General features: G+C 37.5%; 1 protein-coding gene across 2 annotated transcripts in view; it reads right to left on the bottom strand.

Annotated features, from left to right (window-relative positions):
- MYO16 (myosin XVI) overlaps window positions 1-20,884 on the bottom strand; it is a 345,270-nt gene that overhangs the window by 30,506 nt on the left and 293,880 nt on the right. For both annotated transcript variants that reach the window (XM_052705804.1, XM_052705803.1), the window contains exons 29-32: window positions 19,694-19,790; window positions 15,738-15,984; window positions 13,544-13,851; window positions 10,532-11,734 (exon numbers count right to left, since the gene is read on the bottom strand). In XM_052705804.1, the coding sequence (XP_052561764.1) occupies window positions 10,532-11,734; window positions 13,544-13,851; window positions 15,738-15,984; window positions 19,694-19,790 (1,855 nt within the window). The remainder of the gene's footprint in view (window positions 1-10,531; window positions 11,735-13,543; window positions 13,852-15,737; window positions 15,985-19,693; window positions 19,791-20,884) is intronic.

Raw genomic sequence — 20,884 nt, 5'->3', positions numbered from 1 at the left:
CCTCATTCTTAAATGCAGCAGGTAAATACGGCATGAGGGAAACAGACAATCCCTACGTTGCTCTGAGAAGATGCATTTGTGGAAGTCTTGTATGAATTCTGGGAAGCAAAAGGAGTAGACACAAGCCATGAAGAACTTCAAGTTACAAACTTCACATTGCTGGAAGTGAATCACATAGTCATTAAGGTTGGAAAAGACCACTAAGGTCGTCCGGTTCAACCATCAGCTCATCCCCACCATACCAACTGACCAGGTCCCTCAGTGCCACATCCACACATCTCTTGAACACCTCCAGGGACGGTGACCCCTCCACCTCCCTGAGCAGCCTGTGCCATTGCCTCATCAGTCTTCCTGAGAAGAAATTTTTCCTAATATCCAAGCTGATGAAGAGCCCTTCTTCATTGTTATCCAGCTTCATCTTCAAGAACATCATTGTTCAGGGAGGTGGTGGAGTCACCAACCCTGGAGGTGTTTCAAGGAACATTAGGATTTTGTGTTGAGGGATATGGGTTAGTGAGAACTATTGGTGGTAGGTGGATGGTTGAACTGGATGATCTTGTAGGTCTTTTCCAACCTTGGTGTTTCTGTGATTATGTGATTCTGTGATGTAGGTGTGACACTGGTTAGTTAGAGCTCAGAATGTAAAGCTGGTAGTGACAAGGAAGTTACTGAGGCAAATGTGGAAACCTCTAGATCTGAGTGAGCCCATGATTTTTCTGTAAATCACTTTACAGCTATAGCAATAGCTGTTACAGCCATACATCTAGAATTGAAAATGCCCAGGCATTTCTTGCAATTTCTTGTCTGACAGATTCATGGTGGTGGGGTGATAGTGCTTTACTTTTACACTGCTAACAATCATTACAAGTTACAAACCTTTTTCTTCTTCCTAGAAATAATGTTAGAAACACCTCTGGGTCAGGTAAGTTTTCAGAGCTGGTGATGGAGATAGTCCCTGTCTGGTGGACTTTGGATTGTTTGAACTGGGTTGGTTCCCAACATGAATCAAAGAATATTGCTACTGAAGGAAATTTTCTATATTTTCTATATATTTTCTATATATTCTTAAATATTCATCACCGGCAAAGAATATATAGACAGACTGCCATCTCTCCTGCTTGACAGCCTCTGAACAAGAACTTGGAACATCTTCTTAATGCAGCAAATATACTGGAGTACCACCAGTGTATGCATTTCAGAGAAGTGGGATTTTTCCTTCACCCCTTCTTCTCTAGGAATGGATCTCAGCAGTGATTGGATTTCCTGAGGCTCCAGCATGAAGAAGGAAGGCAGTACTGCTTGAGACAACTTCCTGCCTTGCAAGAAACATCTCTTTCCGTCATGTCCCCTGCTTTTTAAAGACAAATATGGAAAAAAAAGCTAGCTGATTATACTCTGTAATAATGTTGTTTACTCTTAGGTGTGTTGATTGGCTCACCAAATAGTCTATTTCTTGTATTTGTGTGGTTAATCAAATGCTGCCATCTGGAAAAGGAGATGGTAATTTGGTACAAAACACAGCTTCCCTTTTTTAAACTGTTTTCTTCTAACTAACATGGATGCAGAAGTCTTTTTGAAGACAGACATTTAAGCATGTTTACTTGTGTGTGTGGTACCTCAGTAACAGAACAGCCATTACTGCTGGCTGTAGCTACTGCTGGAAGGAATTATGTTATGAGTCTCTGTCTCAACCTTCCTCTCCTTCAAATGCAGTTGCAAATATTGTGAAAATAAACAAACAAAAAAAACCCCAAACAAACAAATAGACAGGGACTTCCTACAACCAACTGCATCACATTGGTTCTATTTACTTTTCTCAGAGAATACTTCTACAGAGATTTTTCAGGATCTCTCTCATATGAACTCTGGCACTAACAGCAACAAAAAAGTCAGATGAAATTTTTGGGTAGATCCTGAGGAAGAGTCCAAGGAGTTTTTCTGGATCATCTGTGCTGTCATCCAACATAGAGAGACAGCTATTCTGGAAAATCTCTTGGACAACATTTGCAATTTGTCTTCTAAGAGAGCTTACCAAATAAGAATTGAATTTGGAGATATACCTTTAGCTTGTTTTAAGTTCATGCTGAAGGGATACTGCAGTGGTCAATGACAGTCCCATGCTCCTCAAAGCAGAACGTATGGCTATCGCAGATGCAGTATGATAAGCATACAGAATGTGTACAAACATAGCCAACCTGTGGCTAAACGCTATCACTACATTCTACTAATACAGTCAGCATCATTATACTGAAAACAAATCTTAAGGAAAGAGCTAAAAGAAATACTGAAACATTAAACTTCAGAGTAAACAATTTTTCCTTCTTTTTTTTTCCCGCTTAAAAGTTGCACCACACAGATGATAAAATTCATTTTCATGGTTTTCATTTTAAAATGAAGTAAAAGCTCTATACAAGGGAGCTCTGAATCCAAAGGCCTTTCTATGTTCCCACTCACAATTGGGCCTGGAGAAAAGGCAGATACCCCAGACTGCTGCTTCTACTTTCCCAACCTGCTCCATTTCCAAACCTGTCCTACTCTCCCAACAGCACAGTGAAATTGTGAGAAGAGAGCGTGAGGACCAGGGCGCTCACATGTTGAGGACCAGGGCTTTTTTGCACACTCTTCTCAGCTGCCTTCTCCTGATTCTCCATCCTGGCACACAAAATATCAATGCAGCTGGAACACAACCCACTTGTGGGATTGTTTCATGGTGAGTTGCTCAAGTCCTGTCAAGACTTGAGTCATCAGTGAGGCATGTTGGAGCTTGCACCATCATAATGCATTGCTCTTGGATACCTAAGCCAGAAAGGTTAGGTGCAGCTTGGTTTGTATGTAACAGGGACAAATATTTCTGTGCAGAGATACCCCTAAATGGCATCCCAACTATCACTGAAATTCTTGAATTTAGCTGGGTCCAAAAAAAGTCAAATTGTTTCACTGTTAACATTTTCAGTATGAAAAAAATTCAGCATCTGTGACGCAAACCATCTCAGTACTTTCCAAACACTTCTGCAAGACTGGACGTTGAAAGAACGTATTTCTGCACAGAATTTAAGAATGCTTTATTTTCATTCCAAGGCAAAACAAAAATAAATGTCATAGTCCTGCCACTTTCTGCGGAATGGAATTACTGCTCTCTACTGAGACTCTGTGCAAAAGCTGATTTAATGCTGAGATTGATGTAAGTAAGTTAAAAGCATCTGAACAGAATTCCTTACTCACACTGAGAACAAGAGACTTTCATTAAAAGGTGTGTTCAAATTTCATTCTCCACTTCATTCCAAATACCCATAGTCCTGTAAAAACAGGTGATATGATGCTTACTGCCAAACAGCCAATATTCTTGGTTGGTATCAGGAATTAAAGTGTGCTACAATTCAATTTTCTTGTTCTCTCGGCTATGACTAATGTTTCACATTAATGTACCTTCAGTTTACGACTAGCGACACAGTTGTTCCCAAACAAAGTTCTTTGTGGTTCTCTATCTTGAATCACAAATAAAAAACATTGAAGACTGTTTAATACATCAAGAAGCCCACAGCACTGTCAGACAATTTCCTGAATCAGCGCTGAATTTGAAACAATGATGTCACATCAGATTAGTGAAGAAAATACATTTCTATGAAAATAACCACAGAAATCCCTGCCTGAAGTACTGAAGTCACAGTTATAGGTGGGATAGTATTAAAATCTATGGGCTTGAACTATCCTTAAGTTTAAGCAGTATGGTGTGATTACGGCACTCCACTATCAGATGGAACAAAGAGACGTGTAGTAAATCAAATCCAAGAGGTAAAAGAAAAACCAAAAAACAACAAAACAACAAAACAAAACAAATCACTCACAGTTACATAAAAGGAATGCCTACAGTTTTCATAAATGGGTCATTTTAAATGCAACAGCCAAGCTTGCTATTTCTCCTCAGCTTCCTTCCTGTTAAGCAGTGACTAGGTATGAACGTGAGAGTCTGCACTGGGTCAAACTGGTCTGCCAACTCCAGGATCCTTATCTGTAGATAACTGTGGTATAAGATCAGATCAAAACAATGAACTGATATTTCCTGGGTGATCCTGGGACCGCAATTCCTCCTCCAACCCCTATATGATTGAATACCAGCTTTGGAAGCATGTGGAGGGTGCTAAGAATTTGGCTTTATTTCCTTAACAAGCACTTTGAATGCAAAATATAGAATATAAATATAAATATAAATATAAATATAAATATAAATATAAATATAAATATAAATATATAAATATAAATATAAAAATATATAAAATAATATAAATACTCCATATAAATATATAGAGTATAAAATATAAAAATATTATATATATATTTATATTCTATATAAATATAGAATATAAAATATAATAGAAGTTGATGACAATATCCAATTACTTTTTCATCTGAAATATAAATTAGATTTGATTTGTTCTGTTCTAATAGTTTTCAGGTAAAAACTGTCTATTGTAATCACACACAATGCTTCGTTTTCATGTTACAACAGAGAACCAAAGCAAATTACACATTATGATTTTAGGCTGTAACAGTGAAATCAGGTAGGAAGGGAAATGCTCCAGTGGAAATAAATAAATAAAATATATATAATAATAGAAAACCATAAATCTCTTCAACAGAAATTATATTTTAGTTTTCAGACTCTGAAATGGAGAATTATTCTTGGTATATTGTATTTATCCTAAAACAATAGATTTTATTTTTTGTGACAAATTGCCCACATAATGGCCGATTTACAGATGGGAAGAAAACTACAGATTAAGGGGATACATTCCAGACTGTAGAATGTTCACAAACATTCGGCAAACAGAAACGGCGGGTGCTTTCTGAAGACTCTTCTAACCCGTTTCTCTGCTGCAGTAATGCAAACCACAATTATTTCTTCAGAAAAGTCACTCAGCATGTGCTGGATGGCAATGGCATTACCAGCAGTTCAGTCTCCTCTTTCACATTCTGCATAGGGATCTACAGCTAGCCAAGTATGGGCCCTTTTCTATGACTCATATTAAACTGTTAATAGCAGTGCTTTGGTTTTTTTCCCCTTTTCTGTACCTACTGCAAGAGATTCAGATTGAAAGCTGCAAGTAACTGACAGTGAATCAGAGAGGGATGACTCTCCTGTGTTTAGATACCTAATCTGAAAATTAGTCATAGAAAGTCACCCTCATGCCTTGATAATTAAAGCAATTACATAAACAGATATTCATCTCTCTCAGAGAAGTACTGTTTAGCTTAATTCATTAAAGTTTTAATGCTTTGAGAATTTTACTTAAAAGATGTTATAGAAGTCTAATGTCTCATGTAATCACTCCTCCAGCATTCATAGGTAAAAGAAGAAAAAAGGGCAACTGGGCTTTTTGTTTTACTCATTTTGTAAGAAAGTAAAACTATTACATTGCATCAATACAACGTAGGAATAATGAGATGCAGATATGAATATTATCTGTATTAAGTTGCGTAAGAAGAAAAGCTGAGTGGCTTAGAGGATAAGGGACTGGGATTTCCTCTCAGAAACTCCAGTGGGAATTTAATTTGCAATCCACTGTTGAGACATTTACTGCACAATAGCAGCTTACTCTAATCTGTTGATAGAAGGAAATTTTTTACTAGCTATCAGTGAGATACCTGCCTTTGACAGGACATTAAACCTCATACATACACATTAAATCCTGTTATTTTCCATGTTTGTGCCAATTTCAGCAAAGAGTATTTGGCAAGTTTTAGTCCCGACTAGGTACATCTAAATATCTGTATTTGTCACGTGCAACAACCTTCCTATGAAGGTGCTTACACTGGAGAATATGAAAGAATTAACAGACATATGAATCTATCTGTATTAGAAACATTCCATGCAAACTGATTTGTATGGATGCTGAAGATATTGTATAAATACTCTGCCAACAACTTAAAGTTTGCATGCCTTTTTTGTTATTGTTACATACATTACTAAGCTCTTTTTGTAAAGGAGCAAGTTACTGAAGAGTAGACTTGTATACACAGGCCCGCTTGTAACAAAAGTAACAAAAAATCACAAAACTTGAAGCCTATACCTTGATGGGCTGCATAAAGGAAAGGGCTTTCAGCAACTAAACCTCAGGCAGCAAGTCTGCACATCTTCTTTTGCCCACGCTAAGAAGTTAAGCATCCATACCAACTTCTTCTCAACAAGCGGGAAGGAGATAAGGCATTAAGTCTTTATCTCAATAGCCTGATGGCAAGCAAATTCATCCAAGTTAAGGGAAAATCATAATTCATTTGCTCCCTTCCTTTCAGAATCCGTATGAGCACGTACTCTGCCAATCCAAGTGCAGGTGATGGTCTGGAGATTATTCCCTTCTTTGCTCTGAAGCTGAAAAATTCCACTTCATGGGGAATATTAACAATATAAAATCACAAAAAGAATGGCACAAAATCGGAGTATTATTTATCCATGTTGAAGAAAACAAAATTCTGAGCTGGCTCTGCAAATATTTAATGTGAAATACTTCAGTATGTAATTGTCTCCTCCTTCCCAGGATTGCTTTAGATGTGAAAAATAAGGGGAAAAAAAGAAGTGTACTTCACTAGAGAGAGTGGCTTTGTGATTAAGACATTGAATTGGGGTTCATGAAATCTCATTTCAAATTTAAGGTTTTAATCTAGAAATACGTGGGTAGTGGCTCTATATGTGATCATTCCGTTTCTATCTGTCTTGCAACCTAAAGCTCCTACTTGTATCAACCATAAAGTATAGAAAAAAAGTTTGTGCATATATTATTATTGCCCATTTGCACCCGAGTTCTGTTTGATGTGGAGTAGAAGGAATTTTCTGTCTAACAATACAGCTGTAGCTTCAGCAGTAACTCTTTTCAAGCCAGGAGAAATCACTTGTGCTCAGTTCTCAGTCGTTACAGTTTTGCTTATTTAAACTATAAGTTCTGCGAAGTCAAAATCTTCTCTTATTACCGATAAAATATTTCAGAAGAAATTGCATACTGTATGACTGATCATTGTTTGAGTCTGTAGACTATTTCATTGTTTTTAAAAAAGGCCAGGCTATAACATCAGGCAAGTTGTTACAATTTTATTATTTTTATTGCTGAATGCATGAAGGAAGGGTGATCTCAGTTCAGTTCACAATAAGCCAGCAGTCCATCAGAAAACCACAAATCCATTCTACTGGAATTAAGGATGATCATTTCCCACAGTGAGGTCAGGAGCCAAAAGGATATCAGTGTTCTCAGGCCTTAAAATTACTCCTCCAGGTAAGAGGAAGGCACGTTGGCAGATCTATCTGTATTACACTTTTATTGGCAAAGAGGCTTTTATCTCCAAGGCTGATGGTTCTGTACAGAGACTCATTGATTCCCATAGCTAACCTTCCTTGACTCTGAAATGGCCCACACTTTCATCTTCTGTTTTGAGTTAAGGTTGTTATTTGGTTATAACTTATAGAAGTAATGTGAACTGCACATTACAGAGTGCTGCTCTAAGTCATGTCTTTCATGAATTTCAATTATTTTATTTTTATCACACCTTCACTAATAATAAAATACTACAAATAACCAAATGAAACTGAAGAAAGGGGGCAGTCTTCCAGGGACTTAATATACATTAGGCAAGAGGTGATAAAAAATCATCAGGTAATGCAAGGACAAATTCTAGTTTTACATAACTGAGTCCATTCTACTGATTGCCATTTAATTAATTATATCAGAGGTTAAATAAAAGACAATTCTACCTGAGACTATGAAGTACAAGAAAAAGTAAAAATCACTGAACATACCATCACCTGTATTCCTTTATCACTTTTGATCTATCTACTCATTGCTGAACTACTCATACGTAGATGCACTTAGTATTTTACAGTATTATATAGCTTCCTAGTTCATAAAATATTGATTCGAGTCTTTCCTTCTGTATCTTTCTTGAACTTTGATCTCCCATAGTTAGTGCTGCCTTGATGAAATATTTAGAGGTACAACATTTTCCACCTGAAAGGTAGATTTAGAGTTTTTATATGGCAGCCTGTGTTAATGTGCTATCTTCAACATTCAGGCTGAACTCTATCATGGTCACATTTAGTTGAAAATTGAGTTTGCAGAAATCCTCAAACCCAAATAAACATTCTTAAGGGTAAAAGTCAATTTTCTGACTTGGCTGGAGTAAGCTTACCATACCAGATACATTCAGAGAGCCTTGAAAAGATATAACCAAAGAGACGACTTTAAAATTGATAAATTCCCAACAGATAAAAATGTATTAACTATAAAATGAAAGCAGAGCTCTGGCTTAAAAGCAAAACAAAAAAATTGTCGTGTATTAGTAGGTATTGAATGTTATCAATTTACTTTGCCAAAGCAAACAAAACTACTGCAACATGTTTACAAATTTCATCAATCCCAATATTCAGAATAACAGCATTTTCTTGAGGTTGAGAACTAATGAAGTCTCATTTAAAATCTCGTGTCTGATTGAATTCAGTATCTAGGAACATTCAAGGTCCAACCAAAGCTTTTAAAGTTCTGGAGGACTCACAAGGACTTACACCACCATGATTTCTTTGATGGCTGGTACGAGTCATTACCAGTATAAGTGCCTTATGTCCATATAGCCACTGATTTTCATAAAACATGTAACTCAGTTATTTTGAGATCTTTGTCACAGAATCATGGAATCATAGAATTATTTAGGTTAGAAAAAAACCTTCAAGATCATCAAGTCCAACTGTCAGCCTTACCTACTCAGACACTAAAAACCACATTATTTAGCACCACGTTCTCATGTCTCTTGAACACCTCCGGGGATGGGGACTCCGCCACTTCCCTGAGAGGCCCATATTATTGCTAGACCATCCCCCCTTGAAGTAATTATTCCTGATATCCATTCTAAACATCCTCTGGAGCAACTTGAGGCCATTTCTTTGCATCACATTACTTGACACCTAATAAAAGAGACTAACAGAGGCCTCATTACAGCCTCCTTTCAGGCAGTTGTAGAGATCAGTGAGGTCTCCCCTCAACCTCCTCTTCTTCAGACTAAACCATGAGTTAAGCCATGAGTTGTCTGTCTGTCTCTCCAAGAGAATGTAGTAGGAAACAGTGTCAAACACTACAAAAATCCTGGTATATGACATGCACAGCCAGTTTATTTTCTGCCAAGCAGGTTGCCACAGTTTTGTGATTTTTGATTTTTGGTATTCTACATCATAACATCACGGGCACTGGGAGTTTAACCATTAATGCTCAAGTTCTGCCCAGAAGAGAAGAAGAACTATATTCCCTGGGGGACTTTGCGGTCAGAGAGGAGATACAACTCCTGGCAAGGCCACCTGATGCGCTCTTTTTTCATCTGCTCTTCTTCATGGGCTCTCCTCCCGTCCCCCTGCTGCTCAACTGGACTGTGCATCTCACCTCAGTGTTATGGGGAGGCCTATCCACCTTTCGGACATTCTCTCTCTCTCATTATATTTGATTTATTAGCTTCAATTAGGATTATATTGTATTATGATGTGCTAACTTGCATTCCAATACTATATTTAGTAAACTAGTTTGTTTCTCCTCAGATCGTTGCCACTGTTTTTAATTATTCTGGGGTCCCCTATTCCCCTTTTCTGCAGGCATGGATTTTGTGAAATCCCTCTGCCCCGCTGGTCACGGAACTGGGCCGAACCAGCCCATAAACCAGTCACAGGTCAGTTTGTCATAGAAGAGCGGGTTAGTCAGGATTGACTTGCCTTTTATAAACCCATGTCAGCTATTTCTGATCACTTGATTGTCCTACATGTGCCATGTGATAACATTCAAGTCAATCTGCTCCATAACCTTCCTTAGCACCAAGGTCAGACTGACAGGTCTGTAACTCCGTAGATCTTCCTTCCTGCCCTACTTGTAGACTGGGCTCATATTCACCAATCTCCAGTAAACTTGGAACTCCCTTGTTACCACAACTGCTGGTAAGTTATTGACAGTGACGTAGTGAGTGCTACTGACATCTCCTACAATACCCTTGGATTAATTCCTTCTGATCCCCTTGACATATGAACTCAAATGATGTAAAATCTCCCATATATTTTCCAGTTGGATTACAGCAGCTTCCGTCTCACATCCTGTCACTGTCACTGTTTTCCAAATCAGGGGACTGAGCCTTATCCTCACCTTTCATCACTATGTTTCTCCTCACATCCTATAAATGATCATGATTTCACTGTTGAGGTATTTGATTGATACAATAAACTCATTTTCACATGATATACAACATTTGTGCTTATTGCATTGAGGCTATAGGAATGTTATAAATTATCCATTTAATTCTGTGTCATACAAATGTTTTGGTAAAAGAAGAAGTGACATCTCAGAGAAAACCTAAAGGCCAACATTTTTCATATCCAACAAATTCCATGCATTTCTTACAATTACAACAATCTTTGTTTTTTAAAAAAATGAATAGTTTTGTATTGTATTTTTATCTACTCTGTCACTTTTTAATGTAAGTTTGTTCTGGTGCTGAAGAAATACACAGAGATCAGTCTTACCTTCTGGCTCCCTGATCTTACGTCCTGCTGCGGATTTCCGTAACACACTCCGTCCTGAGTTGAACAAGCTTGCTAACTCATCAAGGGGACTGGTCAATGACCTTGAGTTTGTAGGACTGTATGGATATGAAGATGATGAATTAGAGTTCAATTTCCTGTGTTCTGCTCTTGCCATCTTTGGGGAATAAGGCAATTTGGAGAATGGAGAAGGTGAACATCCAAGCTGAGCAGGGTTTGGTCGCAGAGGTACTTTTGATAGATCTGAGTTTGTACCTGTTTTCCCTGTATTAATCAGAAAACTAGCACAAGGCTCTGGAGGAAATGCAAAATGTGTGGAAGCCCGATAGGAAACAGGAGGTGGTACAGGAGGAGGGGGTGGTGGAAGAGGAGGAGGAGGTGTGGAAGGTGGAGTTACTTTGCTGGAAACATTGAATACAACCAAGCCTGGAGATGCTGGTCTTTCACTCTCCCCCTTTTGGCTTTTACTGTACTGTGGTGACAATGGACTTGAGCCTTCTGACTGCACAGGGTATTTTAGGTTGGTTTCCAAGACAGGAAGCTTTTTAACTTCTAGTGGTGTTAGAGGTGATTCATCAGAAGCAGGAGAACATGTGACAGGAGTTGGAGGAAACACAAGAAGTGGTGGCCTATGAGGAAGCAAATTAGGGAAAGGGGCTGGAATGTCACATGAGTCTTTATAGTTCAAAGCAGCTTGACTGTTTCCATCCAATGTTCCATCTTCAACATGAACATTTTTTTTGCTTTCAAACACCAGAGGTGGAGATCCAGTTGCTATTGGAATTATTCCATTACTGTTGCTTCCTTCTTCTGGGAGAAAATACTTCATTTCTTCATACACAGACTCTCCTTGCTCTGGGCTTTCTGCTTCAGCAGAACTGTGTTTCATTGCATTCCCTACCATTTCAATATAGACAGGCTCATTTTCTTCCTCTTCTTGTGACATATAGAGACTCAATGTGCCATGTTGTGGCACATCAGCAGAAGCTGCTCTCTGTACTCCCGCAGTGTCATAGCTACCTTGTTTAACTACTGTGTTTGTCTGTTTCACATCCCCAGGCTTTTGGCCAGGTATTTCTTCGTAAGAGCCACTGAGTTTTGTATTGGGACTTCGTTTTGGTTTTCTGGGAGGTATTTTTTTCATGGTGCTATAGTCATCACTATGTGGCCTTGGACGGGTCAGAACTAGGGAAGTGAAAAAGGCGTGTGTTATTAGCAGACTGAAATCAGTTTTTTCTTACACAGTTGTAGTATTTAAGCTTTCAAATCTTGTATGTATAATTTTATCATTAAAAGCAGTTACATATAGAAGAATTCAGTCAAAAGTATACATATTTCAATGAATAAAATGCAGAACTTTCAGCATTCCAAACCACAAGCTTTTGTTGCCTGGTATCTGCTTTGGTAGCCTCCACTATCACTAAAACTGTCACCCAAGGAGATATTTTTTGAATCCAGATATTCACTGCAGGATGTGTAATGCATGGAAATAGGTGCTTGTTATTCTTTTTGCCCCAGGGGAGAGGATACAAGGGTGTGCTTTTAAATAGGAGTTTCAGCATAGCACTACTCTGACATGTATGTTATCATCAGTAACTGAAGTATCCGACTTTTATGCAGTATATAAAATCCTAATTACAGGCAGATATTATCCCTATCTCTGCTTCTTTTGTATTGCTGATGTGGAAATAATTTTTAAAGTTTGGGAATCACATAGCCCAGGGGCAATTCCTCAACTGAGTATACAGTTAACAAAACGAGATGTCTTTTCACAGCCTCTAGGCACAGATGGAGTGGAGATAATAGATACTGATCATCAATAGGTGATTAGTCTTTTAAGATAAAAATTAAATGGTGTAAATCAGAGCTGATTTCAAAGACTCAAGAAATACATAATACTTGGAAAATGAGCACAGCAGGGAAACTGGTTCAATTGTTTTGCAAGTGCATAAGCATTACTGCTAAGACCACACAAATGTATCTGAATTGTCTTTCTTTCAAAAAATTCTGCTGGAGTTTTCTGGCTAAATCAATCATTTCTTCTAACGCTGTGCACTGAAAGCCTAAACCACCGCAGAGATCCATAATCCACGCTGAACTAGTTTGAAACTACCTATACTGGACACACACAAGATTTTACTTGTGTAAAAAAAAATTAGGAGTCTGAACGAGCAAGGTAAAGGCTAGAAAAACCGACCTGCATCTAATAAACTAGGCATGAGCAATTATTGTGCAAGAGAGAGGGAGCGGCAAAGCTCTGCAGCCAGTGTGCAGGCATAGAGAATGGTTACACGTAGCTTTAAGCCCACCCTGAAGAATATTCCTTGATAAGCTTAGAAGATTCTTTAGAGGAAACAGGATAAATTAGGCTTATCAAGGAAAAGCAGAACGTCTCCCCTCTCTTCTTCTTCTACTCATATGTTTCAAGTGTGTAGGAGGACAGAACAATTGAACTCAAATCTGGACTTAATGCACGGTAACGCATTGCAATTCTTTTGGGACTTTCACAGCACTTTCATTCCAAACAAAAAATTCACCATAAGTAAGTTATGGTACAAACATAAACCGCTGAATGCACAAGACATTTCTGTGCACTCAGAGAAAAAGTAGGAGAATGCTTAATGTTTAACTTGGTGAAATTCAAGAATCTGGCATTCTGTATTAGCAATGCAAGATATTCTAACAGTTTAAAAGGTGAAAGAAAATGGTCAGTGGGGTGGAATAGCTGGAGCTGACAAAAGATCATTTGTCTCTAGAGGGAATTCTGCAAACAGGCTCAGGTTGTTGACAAACGAGGCCATTAGAACACACGAGCAGTTATTTGCTGATTTGGAGCAAATGATAAATTGACTACCTTTATTTACTGCCACTGAAATATTTCACAGAGGCGGGGCTTTTCAAAGGCGCTTGACCATGTTTGGAAAGATCAAAGCGGAGGGAACAAATCAATAATCTAGAGTAACTTCTGTGATGCTTTCCCCCTTTCTGCCTGACCTTCATTAGCGGCCTCCTTAGAAGCTGCCGACAAGCAAGCACTGACGGCCTCATAGGAAGCGCTCAGCCGTGTGTTGGGGTCCCGCTTGGGTTTGGGAGGAGGCTGTTTCCGTGGCGACGGCAGGCTGCCGCCGTCTTCCATGCTGAACACTGAGTGCAGGGATGGGGACCTGATGGACGACCCAGCCACAGAATGTACCAAGCCTTCCACTGCCATGGGGACAGGCACAGAGCTGGAATGAAAGTGCTTTGGCGCTCGGTAGCCGGCGAAGCCATCCTCAGGAAGCTTCCCACCCTTGTCTTCAGCTCTGAAAAAACACGGAGGAGAGGCCCAGATGCATTATTCAAGTGGTAACAATGAACCTGTTCATGCAAACATAACAACAGCTTTTTGGTAAACAGCCTCCCGCCTCCCCTGCTGCGCGGAGGGGATGTGTGTAGTAATCTCCTGACAAACAAATCCAGATCAAGCTGCTAGCTTTCCTCCATTTCCTGTTTCATGATAAATTGGGACACTGGCTCTCTTTTCACACAGATGCAGCTTTCCTTAAGCAGTTTCACATTGTGGATCAGACACTCTGTGAATGAATTGTTCACACTTTGATTGTTGCACACAATCAAAAGCCGCATTTCCAATCTGAATGATAATTTCTGGGAAATCCATTTTAATGGAAAGTTACTGAGGCAGCAAATGCTGAGCCTTTATCGCTATTTTCTGAAAAGACAACAATAAATTCTATTTAGATAATGCAAATCTTTAAAATATTAATGACCCTTTTAACCAGCTACAGTGGCTGTCTGAATGATTCCACCTAGATATCTACATATCCTCCTGTGGAGGCTTACTTGATAGCTATCCTTTTAAAGATATTAATTATGACATTATGCTTAGTTACTTCAATCACAGTGTTGGACTTCTGCTTATTACACTTTTTTTAATTATTATTATTATTTATTTTTGCTATTTCAATATGAATAGAGAAATGATGTCTTTCAGCCACTTTCAACAAACTGATTTTTAACCGAAATTCTTCAAACATTTTACTCTTCCAAAAATCAAAATGCTGAAAACTTTTCAGCTTGGAGCGGCAGCCTATTAGATAGATGTCCATACCATCATTTTACAGACAAACTGCCAAGCTTTTTTTTTTTCCAAATTGTATTTCTGTATGGCAGATCACCAGCAGGGCTGGAATTCATGTGCAGGATATAGCCAGCTGCCCATGTAGTAAATGAAACAGCTAAAGATGAAAGTGTGTTGCTCAGTGGATAATTTGTTTTCACTGTAATGTTTAATTACAGTCATTCTGACAAAGGCATTTCCTCCAATATGTAATGACTGGGATATTTGAAGCTAATTAAGCAGATGTACTGCCATTTTCACTTTAATAAAGTCACTAACAAAAGCAAGGAAAGCAAAGGCAGTTGTTCCAGATGAGAATTAAGTTCCTATGGAAAAGTACATATCTGTATGTCCATCAAGTTTATTAGAAGCTTTCCTGTTCTTGATACATACCTGTTTCTAACTGCAAATGCTACTTTTGCCCAGTCTGAGAGAAAAAGATCTGGGACTCCATTCCTGGGAAAACGCTCTCCAACCATTTGCTGGATTCGTAAAACAGGTACTCCTGAAAACTCTGATGGGAGCTAAACAAAAAGGATTTCATCTATTTTTAAAAAAGAGGAAAGAATCCTCTTCACAGTCTTTCTAGTTCATTGTATAATCAGAATTTCTTGGGCTGCCCTTTATTGTATTTTAATGCTTTCTTGGCTGTTCTTCATTTTTTTGGCAGTTACCCCATGCTGAAATTCTCAGTTAGATAAGTTTTGCTTTTGTTTAGTTGGTTTGATGAAAGTTCAACTATAATCTATTTTTCTTCAAATGAAAAATTTCTGAAAAAAAAAAAAAGGTTTCAGAGGCTTGAATAAATTTCTACAAAGCTCAGTCTGCCCTGAATAAGATATTATTGGTGTCTTTATGTTTCTGGACATAATTACCTGCTCCACAGAAAAACAGTGTTTAGCATTGATCTGGGTTGAATACATACTTGAAAATGCTCTTGCAATTTTCAAGTTATGCTCAAGTCATTTATGTGACTTTAAAAGCAGGGAAGGAAATCACAAAACTGAAGAAATGATTTAATTCCTCACTATCCAACCCAGAATATATTTTCTCAAAGCTAAGGTATCTTACCTTTTGTGGACTTCTTCTGGTCTATTTCTAGCCTCTAGCTTTTCCCTGTGGTAAGCAGCATTCATCTCATTGCGAATCCGGTCGTTTTCCCGAGCAATGTCAGAAGCATTTTGAATGACCAAGGCATCGTATGTTTTCAGCCCCATATCCTCAACAGTCTGCAAGAAGCCTTTGACTGAGGTGATCTCTTGCTGCTTGATGCTCATCTTCTGTAGCACACGCTGGCGAGCTAGAAATCCTCTCACAACTACCATAACAGAAGAAAAAATAATAAACCAATGAAAGACAACTAATTAATTAGTGAGTAACAATATTACCGTGTGTTCTGCTGTAAACATAAGTAAATCAAGTTCAGACAATATCTTATACAAATAGTGAAAGAAATGTACGTTGTATACAACGTACAAAAATGGATGTGCCCGTTTTATATTGCCAGTGCTTAAAACCAAGTATGACAGCAAATTCATTCACAAATTCAAGCTACCAGAATTCAAAACAGTTACTTTCACCATTTTTGCTTCCATTACAACTGGAAACTTGAATGTCTGATGGAGAATGCAGAAGTATGTATTTAAAAAGGAAAGGTCAAAAGATCATTTGTTTTAAAATAATACCCTGGGTAAATGACTATTGCATTGAATATGGTAGAAATTAAAAGACTGTCTGTATCTGTCAATCTTCAAACAGTATTTTGACATTTCAGTGTACCAAAAAATGGGGAAAACAAAACAAAACAAAACAAATAAAAGATCTTTTACTGACACCTAAAGACTTTTTTTGCCCATTTTTTTTCAGCAGAAACAATGAATGCACATTTCTGAAATGCTGCTGTCACATAATTTCCATTTTTCAGCTTAAAATTTTCATCTATGTTGCATCAGCCTTACTGATCTAATAGGGCTATTTTCTTACGCTCCTTGTCAGCCTTATGCTACCGCCTATAACGGCTTTCTGTGCTACTTTCCTAAACGTGTATGCAGTACAACAGTTTCTACTCAACCTAAATATCGCCTTATCCCCAGAATTTTCAGAAGTATCCAGCTGAACATATCCAAGGGACAGGGGCTTCTGTGACCATGATGAATCCAACACTAAATCAATCACTCTACATGGAACCAGTAATGTTAGTATGCTTTGGCATGTGTCCTGGGTTGGGAAGAAGAGCTATAAGGGGTTTTCTCTATGTTTTTGTCTTTTTAAGCTCCCCAAGACGATGTTTCTTTCCAGGTCTACAGTAACTGCTGTGTACCTCACAGGGAAGAACATGTTTTAAAATTATTTTCCTGGTACCTAAAATATTGCTGATTTTCAGTAGCTCAACTTAAGGGTAACCACACAACAAAACAGGACTAATTTCATTAATCCTTATCATGCTTACCCTTATTTTGGTAAACTCAAATTTCTGGATAAGTAAACAGGAAGTAGCCTGTATAAGATGTTGATTTGAGTTTTGGAGATGCTAATTAAAATATTAAGAAGTTACTAAGGGCTAAAGGCTAGGTAGGCCTTTTTAACAATGCAATTCAGCGTCAGCCACACGAACACTTCTGAGTAACATTAAATGACAGTCAAGTTCAATTAATCTAAAGGAAAAATGTAAACAGAGGAAGATAGAAGATAGAACTAGTCTCCTATGAATGTAAGATGATCTTTAATGAAATAAATAGACAAATTGAAGGCAAAAAAAAAAATTTCTGTCATCTTCTATTTCCTCACTTAAATATTTAACACAAGATTTTTAGAAATGCTCTGTGCCTAGCTGATGCAATATAACAAAGGGAAATGTTCAGGTATTATTATTTATCCAAAATTCACTGGGTTTGGAAAAATTCAAGTTCATATGCCTTGCTACTATCTATAATAGATAATTTTGAAAGTTTACACTCTTGTTATAATCACAGCCAGTTACGTCAATCACCAAAGCTACGTTCTAGAATAAAATCTGACTTCTTAAAACTTGAAACATAAGTGCACTTACCCAATTGAGTTAAAAAGGAAATTAACAGCACAGCTTTTGTTGATTCTTTTATGAGAATTCACAAGGGATATACACATTACTGAGTCTGAATTTATAATGTTGCTGTTGAGAAAGTAATGGAATCATGTACAGATCACTATCAGAGTTCACAGCTTACAAGTATGAAAAAATTCAAAAAGCTTAAAAATCAAAAATTATTCCTCTTTTTGAAGGGTTTTGTCTTCAGATCAATGCAGAAATTAAAAAACAAAACAAAACAACAAAAAAAAAGCAAGAAAAAAAATAAAGAAACAAAAAAATACAGAAACAAGAGAAAAAAATAAAGAAAAAATAAAGAAAAAAAAATAAAGAAATGAGAAAAAAAACACAACAATTTCATGAGCTCAAAGACTGCTGTGAAATGAAAACTGTCATTTCCTGGACCTTTACTGCTCAGTATCAACAAGTATTGTACAGATTCTAAGACTGTGCTCTGAGCTTGGTTCTCATTTACGTAGATGTACAACAATTCTCACTTATGGAGATTAGAACAATTCATGTTAGCATCCTCATGACATAAAATTACCTAATTCTTCACAGTTCATCTAAGGACAAAGATCAGAAGAATTAAAATTCCATGGATCTGACTTCAGTGAGAAAAGTTTTAACCACTGTGCATACAGTGTACTAGAGTTAATTCTTAATCTAGTTGAATTGTAATGAAAGACTTTAAGGATGATGGATTTTCCTACAGATACAAAAAATTTTCTCAATGATTCAATATGAGCAAAATTCCCCAAATGTAGTTCTTATTCTTATTGGGAGAGGGAAGGTGAGAAGGACAAAGCTAATAAAATCTGACTAAAATCCGACAAACAAAACAACAAGATAAATCCTTGTTTTTCTAATTTCCTTAAAAAATGTGTTAATGGGAAACATTGCAGACAACAGCTAATTAGATAAATTATGCTGTGTTTTAAGGAAGTAGATGTTTGAGATTCCAATAGGAAATGGAAGAGCAGTAACAGGAAATCAGGAGACAGTGGATAGCAACTCCTTTAAGAGATGTGCTAAATAGGTCAGTGTGATCTTAAAACAAAAACATAGAAGAAGAAAAAAATGCATAAAATAAAAAATTAAAAAAAAAAAAAAAAACAAGTTCTACTACAAAAACTGCAACAAAGAGAAAACAAAGATAACTAAACGTATAAAAATATTAGCTTTGTATTCCTGATACATTTGCACAGAAAGGTATTTTGCATCCTTGTTACCCTATTTTTTAGCTTGAAGAAGTGAAGGCTCCAGGGAGGCCTCACTGTGGCCTTCCAGTACTTGAAGTGAGCATATAAATAGGAGGGGGAACAGCTGTTTACGAGGGTGGATAGTGATAGGACAAGGGGGAATGGCCTTAAACTGAGACAGGGGAGGTTTAGGTTAGATATTAGGAGGAAGTTCTCCATAAAAGAGGGCGGTGACGCACTGGAACAGGTTACCCAAGGAGGCTGTGGATGCCCCATCCCTGGAGGCATTCAAGACCAGGCTGGATGTGGCTCTGGGCAGCCTGGTCTGGTGGTTGGTGACCCTGCACATAGCAGGGGGTTGAAACTAGATGATCATTGTGGTCCTTTTCAACCCAGGCCGTTCTATGATTCTGTGATTCTATTTGATATGCAACTCAAAGTTAAGAGGTGATTTTAATACCTTTAAAAATCAATGAACATACTTAAAAAACAAATACTCAAAGCTCCCCTTAGTTTTAATTACAGTCAACAGTTTTCCATAAAATTATGTTTCACAGGCACAAAGTTTAAGTGTTACCAATGTCAGTATCATCTCCAAAAATTTGTATAAGAAGTCAGTTGGAAATATGCCAATAGGAAAATAAATAAAATACAGCAACTATTCAAAGAAGAAAAAAAAAATTTTTTTTTTTGTTATGTAATGCTTCTTGTCAGTGTACGAAGTGACAGCTCAGGAATACTTGTTCTGTAATTGTTACCTTTTTGGCAGGTTATAATTTTCTTCTGAAGCTGAAGGCACAAATCGTTGAGATGGTCAGCTTGCCAGTACTTAAGAAACACTTTTCGGACTCCTATCTAGAATACAAACAGCAGGGAAACTTTCACCATCAACAAAAAAAGCCAAAATAATGACAAGTATATAACAACAATATGTGTACAATCCTGCTGAAGGTTGAGATCAGATTTGCAGTATCAGGCTAGTACAATGCCAATAGCTGTTCAAGAGGTGACATCGCTTGGTTGAATAAAAGACATATTTGGAAACAATAAGCAAGCCGTCAGGCACACATTCCCCCTTGAGGTCCAGAACCATCCAGAACAAATACTACAATCAAGCTAAACACGGGTTGGAAAATAAAGCATTCTGAAGTTAATTACACTAATGTCTTAGACAATTTAACAGAAAATAAGGTTTAGCTTTTACAAAACATGGGGATGTGAGTAAGGAAAAAGGCAAGAAGCCATACATCCATGGGGATCTATGGAACAGGAAAGATTCTGCCCATTAGTAAGAATAATCCTGGTATCTCATAAAACTATGAATCCTAGTTCCCAGAGCCACTACTGAAGCTATTCCACAGGTCTATTCCTAGAATCAGAGATATACTTGTCAAAACTGTTATCCTATGTATTGAAGGAGTGTATGAGCTTACTCTGGTGCTAAGCAATTGTTTGGTTTAATTCACCTAGTCCTTAGAGGATCTCAATAAACACAGAATCAGTAGAAGCTCTTAAAAAAACAACTTGTTACAGCAAAAGGTATTCTGAACAAGATGAAACAATCCTTTTCTGTATAATCTTCAAAAGCATTCCTTTCTAATAGACTGATTTTAAAAAAAAATAGCTGTGATAAATAATGTGTTTCCTTACACTGTTTTTCTTCTTAGGAATTCTACACAAGAAACCTTGCTTCAGTGCTCAGAAATAAGATCAGTACCAAGTAGACAGCCAGTGAAGATTATAGGTTTTGTCTAGCTATTAATTTTATATGACTACTGATTAATTAATACCAGTCTGGCTGAAATTGCAGAGATTCATTCCAATTCCTGCTTGTACATAGCTCACAAGATCATTCTCTTGTCACTGCATCACCGTACTGCACTGCTGTTTCTTCAGTATGGCTATGGGAGACAGCTATGGGTAGGGAGATTTGCACACCTTTTCAAATA

The sequence above is a fragment of the Tympanuchus pallidicinctus genome, unplaced genomic scaffold (genome assembly GCF_026119805.1).
Source record: "Tympanuchus pallidicinctus isolate F22 unplaced genomic scaffold, pur_lepc_1.0 scaffold6, whole genome shotgun sequence".
Taxonomy (NCBI): Eukaryota; Metazoa; Chordata; class Aves; order Galliformes; family Phasianidae; genus Tympanuchus; species Tympanuchus pallidicinctus.
The sequence above is the reverse complement of the archived record's forward strand: the minus strand, read 5'-3'. Positions and strand labels throughout refer to the sequence as shown.